At 53.4% G+C, this 10,036-nt stretch overlaps 1 protein-coding gene across 1 annotated transcript; it reads left to right on the top strand.

The window, feature by feature from the left end:
- The first annotated feature begins 4,127 nt into the window (after positions 1-4,127).
- On the top strand, positions 4,128-10,036 carry LOC146763723 (uncharacterized). The gene is made up of 5 exons (XM_085567999.1): positions 4,128-5,343; positions 5,595-5,776; positions 5,924-7,228; positions 7,571-7,687; positions 8,063-10,036. The coding sequence occupies exons 1-3, from the start codon at positions 4,128-4,130 to the stop codon at positions 6,116-6,118; spliced, it is 1,593 nt and encodes a 530-aa protein (XP_085424125.1). The 3' UTR covers positions 6,119-7,228; positions 7,571-7,687; positions 8,063-10,036.

The following is a 10,036-nucleotide window of genomic DNA, read 5'->3' as shown; positions in this document are numbered from 1 at the left end:
AGAAAGTTTTCTTTCTGTAATCCCTGGAGCTTTCACCCCTCCTTGAGTTATTCCCATTGGATTTGACCCGTAATGTATTCAGGCTGGAGACTGTCCCTATTGGCTTCACCTTTTTACCTACACCCCCTATGAAAACTGTAACCAGAAACCTGCCCGGTGTCACTTGTCCCTTCAGGGTTCAAGCAATACAACTTTCTTCGAACTGCATACAGGTGTCCTCTCTTTGTCTCTTTGTCTCGGGTCCTAGTAGCGCTCTCAGAGCAGCACTGCCCGCGTCACAGCGAACTCACTGCTACCTGGAAATCTCGGCAGAGACCCAGGGGCAGCGGCGTGCGCTGCTCGCCACCGGCCACCCACGGGCGGCTGCCAGCCGGCGCCTGGGGGCCCGGGGCCCGTGTGGAAAACGAGCAACAGCCCCAAAATCCAGGAGGCTGGAGAACTGGGAAGCAACGAGTTCTGACAAGCACTGAAATGATGGAAGCGAAGGAACTCCCAGGGAAATGAATACTATAATAAGTAGTACCAGAATACACAAATGCAGTAACACTAGGAGATGGTCGATATGACCCACAGGCAGCAGCTTAGAAAAAGATCAAGAGGCTATTTTATATATTCTATTTATTATAGTATCTATACTAAAATATAAAATATGTAGTATATAGATGAGAAATTACAACTATGACATATATGATGAATTAATATGTAAATTCATATGTATTGTGTGATACATAATATATATAAATATTGTGTATCATATAATATTATATTATATATGTATCACATATCACATAATATTATAAATATATTTTAATATATTTTGATAAATATTTTCATTTCATATAGATTTGATATATTGCTCCAGCTTGGAAGAGTGAAGATGTTCTGCTGTCCAAAGCCTTCTGCCCACACAGCAGTCAGCCCTGTATCTGTGCATGCACACCCACCCACTGTCCTTGCTCTTCTCAGCATCTCGGGGCTGCTGTTTGCACAGAATTGGGATGAATTTAACTCGACAGACCCACAAGTGGGGTGTCCAGCTTGCCATGAACACTCATGTGGCAGGGCACAACTCAGAGCTCTCAAATCACATTATCACAGGTCCTTTCATTACCGCTGGGCACTGAGGAACTCCTAAAAGCACCAAAGACACAGAAAAGAAGTGGAAAAACTTGGCATCATGCTACTGCTGGAATCCTCATGGAGGGCACAAATCAGAGCTCTCAAATCACATTATCACAGGTCCTTTCATTCCTGCTGGGCACTGAGGAACTCCTAAAAGCACCAAAGACACAGAAAAGAGGTGGAAAAACTTGGCATCATGTTACTGCTGGTATCCTCTGTTGAGTTTCTTAAGGTCGTATATATCCAAAACCAAGGAAAATTGCTCAGCAGCAATAGCCCAATTGGGAATGATTTTCTTGACTTGGCAATACTGGGGTGTTAACAGTGGACTCTGTCCTTGGTTCAAATCACCAGCTCTCACCTGCAGACAAAAGCACCATCACCAGCAGAAGCTACATCAGTCAATTTTCTCAAAAAGCTGTGTTGAATTTGTGAGAGGAAAGGAAAACATGTCAGACCCTGTGGATCAATGACAAGACTCTGAGCAACATTTCCAAAGCAAAGGGCAGCAGCTTCTCTCTGGGACACTCCTTGTGCCCCAAGGCAGCCGGGCTGCCCTGGCTGCCCAGGGCCCTGCGCTCCGTGGGCTCTGCAGAGCTGCACAGCGGGGAGGCAGCTTCGGGCACCTCAGCCCCTGGGCAGGAGTAGCTTCTTGCTCTGGACAGCTCCCTGTGGGCAAGTGCAGGGTGCTGGCCTTCTGCTCTTGGCCCTAGCCCGGCCTTGCAGGGCTAATCCTCTTCCCTGTCTCAAATGTCCCAAAGACAGACTTGTTTGTTTCCAGCTCTGCACAGCACTGATTGCACCACAAAATACTGAAGGACTGAGGGCTGAACAACAGGCCCTGACTGAAACCTCAACAACAGGACCTGAGCCAAAGCTGCCCTCTAGATGATCTTTCCAGCCAAGCATTCTATGTATCTGCTCCTTAAGCAAGTGTTGCTATGAAAAGGATCGATGCATCCATTCATTGGTGAAACACGGCTTCACCTTCTGGCATTAGGAAACCAAATAAGGCCAATCTGGCCTTGGTTCCTCCTTGAGCCCTGGACAGGCTTGGGGAGAAAACTAAAAGTGAATGAAATCAGATGTCCCCTCAGCAGGAGCTCTGTCACACTGCTTGTCCAGCACTTTCAAAGCTGGGCTACTCTCACAGTGCAGTCGGAAGCCTCTTGGCCAGCAAAGGTGGAGGCACTGTGGGATTTCCCAGTTCCCAGCCGTGGCTTTCCAGGGCTTGGCTGGAACAGCTTCCCCCAGCTGATGTGCAGCTCTGGATGAAGGGGAAAGGATTGGGGTATCTGGTGATGTATCTTTCTTAATCACTAGAGGCAACCCCTTGTAATAATGCTGAGGTGCATTGCTTAGCTTATCCTTTTATTCCTTTTTGCACTTTTGCATTACAGTAAATGACACTATTCCTTCAGCTGGTGTCTGTGTCTGCATCTCTGATCCTCCCCACCATCAAAACAAACACACAGCCAGTTTAGCACAAGACTGGCCTCCCTGCCAGCCTATCTCTTGGAAAATACCTGGATGGCCCCTGATGGCCACCTCAACAAATGAAATTCCCACTGTGCAACTTTCTTTTCTGCAGGCAGGTGAGAAAAGGAGCCACTCCCAGCTCTGGACACCTCCAGAAACCAACTACTTTCAGCAGTCACAACCCTGAAACATCAACCTCCTTCTTTAACCTGCCACTGGGAGCTCCCACCAAGAGGTCTTTGTCCAAGGATAGCCACAGAAGTGCTTGAGGATGGAGCAGTTTGAAACACAACTCCTTCAGAGTTTAAACCCCCCTTTATCAAATGAACACACACCAACCTGTCCCAAAGGGAAAGCAGGCAGGAAGGAGAAGCTCCTCTCCCACAACAGCAAACTCTCTGTGCTTCCTTCTGTTCCAGCTGGAGAGTGGAGGCCATGGGCTGTTCCTCAGTTTGGGAAGGAACCCTAGGAATTGGCCTGATCTGGGACGACAGCAAAGGGAAGTTCCCCAAAAAGTAGGAAAAGCAACAAATTATGACAACATTTCTGCAGAAAATTAAAAAAAAACTAAAATTAAGCATTTCAAAAAGTACACAGACTAAAATTTGTGCCCCAACACGACAACCACAAAGTCTCTGTGGTGTGTCAGGAAGCTCGGGAATGAACCTGCAAGGCTTGGATAGGCATCGTTGGTGTGCGTCCCCCAGAGCACAAGCAGCTCCCCAACAAGACTTGAAGACTAAAGGACAAAGCTTCCCCCTCCAGCTCTCCACAAGCAGCTCTAGGGAGTCTCTCTCCATTGCAAGACCTCCTTTGTCAGTCTACAGCGACAAGAGTTGGCTGCAGGAGACATTTGCATTGGAACTCTCCCCCGATGGGGGGAAGAAAAAGAAGAGGTGATTCCTGAGGAAAGAAAACTGCAATGTGGTTTGGGAAGACACAAGCACGAGTTTGCTACAACTCTAGGCCAAAAATCCCTTGCATAAAGCAACATCTATCCATGGGGCAGCACTACAGCTTTGAAGACAATGCAGACAAAATTTCTGGCCCTTCTTGCTGCTGTTGCTGACTCCACCAGTGATATGCCAATTCTGCCAAAGACAGGCAGACATGGTGAGACAAAACCAGCTAGTCTGCTGAAAAGGAGGCCAAAGGAATGTTTTCCAATCCCCCCTTTTCATCCTTTCCCCAGCCAAGACAGAGCAATGTCCTCTCTCTTTGTAGCCGATGGTGACCCAGGCGCGGGATGCAGCGTGGGGACAGAGCCCGCCGCCGCTCCCAGCGCCCTCGCCAGGGGCTTCCCCTGCCCTGCCCAGCCGTGCCGTGCCGTGCCCAGCCGAGCCCGGCCAGCCCCGGAGCCGCCCCGCCCGCGCTGTGCCCGCGGCCCCGGCTCTGCCGCGCTCGTCCCCGCCGAGCCCGGCCCGCGCCGGGGGCCCGAGCGCAGCGCCCCCCTCAGGCCGCGCGCCGCCGGCGCAGCCGCGGCCGTTGCGCTGCGGCCGTTGCGGCGGCACTCGGCGATCGGTGCCATGGCGGAGCTGCCGCTGCCCGCCGGGCTCTGCGCCAGCACCTTCCCCGCCAAGCTGTGGCGCCTGGCGAACAGCCCCCGCGTCCGCTCCGTGCGCTGGGACAGCCGGGCCCAGGGGCTGCTCATCGACCGCTCCCTCTTCGAGCGGGAGCTGCTCAGCCCGGGCGACGCCCAGGGGCCGGCCCCGGGCACCTTCAGAGCCACGCGGTTCCGCAGCTTCGTGCGCCAGCTCCACCGCTACGGCTTCCGCAGCGTGCCGGGCCGGGCTGGCTCAGCCGCGCCGGGCGATGCCGGCGCCTGGCTCCACTACAGCAACCCCTGCTTCCGCCGCGACCGCCCCGACCTCCTGCTCCGCATCCGGCGCCGGAGCGCGGCCACCAGGCAGCGGCCGGCGGCGGGGCGGGAGGGCCGCCGGCGCCCGCCCTGCGGCTCCCAGCAGCTCCCCGGGGCGCGGCCGCTGCCGGACGGGCGGGGCGGGCGCGCTCGCTTCCAGCCGCTGCCCACGGAGCGGCCGCCGCTGCCGCCCGGGCGCCCGCCCAGCGGCTTCCTCCTGCTGCACCGGGAGCGGACGCTGCCGGACGGGCGGGAGCTGCGCAGCCCCCGGCCCGGCCGCTTCCAGCAGCCGCCCGGGGAGCGGCCGCTGCTCGCCCGGCGCCCGCCCTGCGGCTTCCTCCTGCTGCACCGGGAGCGGACGCTGCCGGACGGGCGGGAGCTGCGCAGCCCCCGGCCCGGCCGCTTCCAGCAGCCGCCCGGGGAGCGGCCGCTGCTCGCCCGGCGCCCGCCCTGCGGCTTCCTCCTGCTGCACCGGGAGCGGACGCTGCCGGACGGGCGGGAGCTGCGCAGCCCCCGGCCCGGCCGCTTCCAGCAGCCGCCCGGGGAGCGGCCGCTGCTCGCCCGGCGCCCGCCCTGCGGCTTCCACCTGCTGCACCGGGACCGGCCGGTGCCGGCCCGGCGGGAGGGGCCGAGCCGCTTCCAGGAGCTCTATGGGCAGCGGCCGCCGCCCGCCGAGCAGGAGGTGCTCCGGATCGCGCCCTGCGACTTGCTCGGTTTCTGCGGGGAGCCGCTGCTGCCGCCCGGGGAGGCGCGGCCCCGCAGCCGCTTCCAGGACCTGTACGGAGAGCAGCTGCCTCCGGTCGACCGGGAGCTGCTCAGGATGCAGCCGGGCAGCTTCCAGCCTCTCCACAGGGAGCAGCAGCCCCCAGCCTCCGTCCCACGAGGTAGGAAAAGAGCTGTAGCTCTTTGCTTTCCCAAAAGGTCATGAAAAGTGACTGAACTATTTTTCCACAAGGCTCTGTCATTCTTGCCCCAAAATCGTCAAGCCTATCGAGAAGGGACACCCAGACAGCCAAAAGATTCTCTGCCTGGTTTTCCTGCGTGTTTCCTGCGATGTTTAATCCAAGGCAGCAACAGAGATCTGTGTCCCAGAGCCACGTGGCGGAGCCTGACCAATGTGTTTGGATTCTTGCAGCTGCCTCGGGCACTTCAGCCCCCAGTGCTCCACCTGGCAGTGCTGCAGCATCAACAGCCTCCAGCTCAGCACAGAAGGCACCTGGGGAAGAACAATTGCCACCAGTGGATCTGGGCTTTGCCATAGAGCAAATGATTCGGGAGATCAGGAGGTCCGTGTCTGAAAGGCCTCCCTCTTCTCAGGTAATCCCATTGGAGAGGAATGGAAGATGCTGGGCTGAGAGATTTTGAACATTGTTACATGAAGAAGTGGAGTAACTGTACCTTGATGTGATTCCAACAAAATATTGAATGATCTCTAATTTTCTTTTTTTCTACTGTTCTTTCAAGGCGAGTATTAATGTTGCTCCTGAGTCTTCAGGAGGGGAGCCTGTGCAGAGAGCTGCAGCAGAAGAAACTCCATCTGGCACCGAGAGCTGCGGGAACAGTTCTCCAGAGCCCGAGGAGCCTGGTAAGGACAGAGCCCCCATTGGTTTAGAGAGGTGTGAGACGGCTGCTCTGAGCCTGCCTCTGGCAGGAAGGTGAGATGAGAAAAGTTGAGTTCTTGTCTGCAGGGTTGGTGCTTCCCAGTGCCTTTAGTTCAAATCCTGTACAGGCACGTGCCTGAGCCCTGCCCTCCACACTTCTGCAGAGGCTCTGACAGAGTCCTCTGCTGTGGCAGGGGAGCAGGGAATAAACCTGACCTTGTGGGAGTTGTGTCACCAAGCTGGGTGTCCCAGTTTGGTTCATAACTCAGCCCCCAGCAGCCTTCAGCCATTTCAGTGAGGGCTGTGGTGTCTCTGTCACTGGCACTGTCTCTGTTTCAAGCTCTCGTGGGTGCCATTTGCACTGTGAGTGCTGAGACTTCATCGGGATACTTAAATACTTTATGCTGTGCAGTTTTGAACACTTGGAAGGATCCCTGTTTTTTAAAGAGCAGGCTTCAAATTGCCAAGTGAGAGTCTGCCTTTCAGGCCATCTTTTAAAGGCCCTCATGGACGGACAATTGGTGCTCAGGGGATACTTGTGCAAAGGCCAATATTGACTCCGTGTTTCCTTTGCTTCCCAGATCCAGTGTGATTGACTTCCCCAGGAGGTTTGCCCTGTGTGGCTGGAAGAGACAGAGGGAGAGCCTGTGACCATCGGGCAGGTAGAATTCCTCTGTCTCTCGTAATATTAATAGATGTGTATAGTTATGTAGTTGTATGTATAGGTTTATATAGTTATATTTATCCAGGTAGATGGTTAGAGGTCTGTATAGTTAATTTATTTTTAATTTTAGGTGTATATATTTATATTTTTTGATGTGCAGTTATAGGTATAGATGTCCATAGTTGCATTTATACATGTGTATAATTGCATTTATAGATGCAATATAATTACATGTATAGAAAGGCATCTTTATTTTGATATATGGGAGTTTAGTTACATAGATTGGTATCTGTATAGGTATAGGCCTCTTTGTAACTTCCTCCCCTGCTCTGCTTCCTCCCTAACCTCTTGCTTTTCCCCTGTGCCCCCCGTGTCCCCTCTCCCTGTGCTGGTCCGAGCTGGGGCCGGGCCGGGCGGAGCAGCAGTTCCAGCCCGGGTGTCCCTGGAGCGCTGGGAGCTGCCGCTGGCCCCAGGCACTGTCCCCTGAGGAGCTGCTGAAGGACGGTGAGAGCGAGGGGCCGAGGGCCGGTGGCGCTGAAGGGACGGTGACCCTGAGGTGCTGCTGGGGCTGAGGGTGTGGGGCAGCCGGGGGCCATGGTGGCACTGAGGGGACAGGGAAGTGGCACAGGCCGAGGCCGTGGCGGGTCGAGGGGGACGGGAAGGGTCAGAAGGGCCTGAGGGGGCGAGAGGACTGTGAGGGCTGAAGAAACTGAAGGGGGCTGGGGCTTTGCCCGGAGCATGGCGGGGCTGAGGGGATGGAGGGGCCGGCAGGGAGCACAGAGGGCTCCGGGACTGCAGCTCTGCCGGGCCTTGGAAGCAATTCCAGAGCCTCCGCTTTTGGCACAGCCGCACTGAAGAGCTCGAGGACAGCCGGAGGCGGACGGGAGCCAGCAGGGAGAAGCTGCCGGCCAGCAGCAGGAGCAGGACCGGGGAGCTGCTGCTGCCAGCCTGGAGAGAGCCCGGGTGAGGCCACAGCCCGGGGAGGCAGGGTGGGGCTGAGGGCGGCGGGGCTGAGGCCGCGGGCACTGCCCGGCGGGGCAGGAGCGGGCCCTGCCCGCTCTGGGGCTGCTCAGCGCAGCTGCCCCGGCCGGCACAGGGGCTGTCCTGGGGCAAGGCAGCTGTGCCGGCAGGGCCCGGGAGCTGTGCCGGCTGTGCCGGGCTGCCGGGGCTGCGGGACAGGCCCGCCGCGGCTGCGCTCACCACGGCCTGGCCCGCTCGGCTGCTTTTTCCTTCTGGCCCTCCTGGGGAGGCTCTGAGATCTTCTCCTCCCCGATGGAAGTGCAGCTGCTGCCAAGGGAAAGGTCCCCGTACTGACTCGGTGTTCCCTTTGCTTGCCAGCTGTGCCTTCTGCCGTCCCTGTCCAGCAGAGCTGCTCTGCACAGGAGGAAGAGACCGAGGGAGAGGCTTTGGGGATGGGGCAGCTGGGATCCCTCTGCCTGGAATTCTGTTTAGAGATACATGGACATGCACATAGACAGTGATAATTATGTGGATATTTCCATATGTGTCTTACTATTTGTATGGGTTTATTTCCATTAGTATATGTTATTATATTTATGTATACTAATAGCGCTCTGTTGGTATGATATATATATATATATTTGCTATTAAATATATGTGTATATATGTATCTATGTATACATATATACACACATATATCTGTGTTAAATTCTTTTTCCTGGGTATACAGTTGTGTAGGTATCTCTTTTGATGTAGTTGTAGTTGGCTTTTAAAATATGTATATTGCTATTTGTATGTCTATTTTTATATATATATTTTCTGTTTCCAGGTGTAATTCTGTTTAAATACCTAGAGATGTATAGCAGTTTATTTCTGTTGATGTGGTTTGATGTATATTTATAATGGTACAGTTGTCTATTTACAGATTGTTTTTTTCATGCATCTATTTATATATATTGTATGTAATATGCAATATTTAATCTCTATTTACACCTGTATGTGGTGGTGGTTATATATGTATTACTTTCTATTTAACCATGGATGCAGTTGTACAGTTGTATAATTCTATCCATTGAGTTTTAGTACAGGGCTATTTAGGGAGAGTTATTGATATTTTTGTATTCCTAGATGAGCTTTACTCTTGTAGAAATATGTAATAAATTAAGTTGCGAGACAACTACTTAAGCTTTGCATATAGTGAATTGTTGTAGAGGTTGGAAATAAATTAACTAAAATTGGTATTTGTATATTTTTACCTAGATTGTTTGTAATAATCTAATAAATTCCTGACTTTAGCCTTAATTGAGATTTGTATAGTTCTGTATTGTCAGTGTGGATGTAGCAATTTGTAATAAATTACGTTTTCCAACTGAAATTGATTCTCGTGCGTTTGTCGATCAGCAGTGTGGCTGTAGCAATCTGCAGGAAATGCCATTTGTCAGCTGCACTGGGTGTTTTGTGATTTGTGCTACCCAAAGCCATGAGCAGATGGAAATGCTGGAGGATTTTGTCCATGAAAATCTCTGGCCGTGCCCAGGACTTGCACTCAGGCTGGGCAAGGGAAGCGCAGATTTTGGCTGGCAGCAGAGCCACACGTTGGCTCAGAACTCGCTGCAAAGGTCTGCTGAGGAAACTCCAGGACTCCACTGAGAGTAGCACTCCACAACTGAGCACCTCCCATGAAATACAGATTTCACGTTCCCCTTTACTTACCTTGCTCTGTGAGTGGATACACTCTCCTTTTCACTGAGAATGTTTGCCCTTCAGCATCTGACATGAAATCAAAGGTTCTCTACTGCCACTTGGCACCATAAATGAAAGCAGCCCTGCCCTCGTGACAGTGTTTGCAAAGTCTTCCCTCCTCCTGTCCCCACATCTCACAAAGGGAACCATCCCCTTCCTGTCCAAACTGCCTGAGGTGAGTGAGGGCTCCAGGAGCTCAGGAGGGTGCAAGAGCTCTGCAGGTGGAAGGTTTTGCAAAGCTTCCTGAGCATCAGTAAACTCTGGCTTTGCCAATCTTCCCCTGGAATATTGTCCTATTCAAGGATGATCTTGGAGGACACTGTGTCTCCAGCTCAAGTAACGTTTGTTTTCTTCAAGGCTTGAATAGAGGAAAATGAAAATTGTAATTGTAAATGTGAAATTTGGGGTTTGGTGCAGCTGGGTTTGCTCCATTATTTGCAGTGGAAAGTAGGGTAAAAGCTTTAAATTCCCAGCAGAGGCTGACTACCAGCCCACACAGACCTGAACAAGGCTCAGGTGTGCTTGCTGCACGCTGGTCCAAGGGAAAAGCTGGAACCGAGTCCCCTTTTATTGCAGCTGGAGCCCATCTGTACTGTTGTCTCCAGGGCT

The sequence above is a fragment of the Lonchura striata genome, chromosome Z (assembly GCF_050655825.1).
Source record: "Lonchura striata isolate lonStrDom1 chromosome Z, ASM5065582v1, whole genome shotgun sequence".
In the NCBI taxonomy this organism is placed as follows: Eukaryota; Metazoa; Chordata; class Aves; order Passeriformes; family Estrildidae; genus Lonchura; species Lonchura striata.
This window is presented reverse-complemented; position numbering and strand designations above follow the sequence as displayed.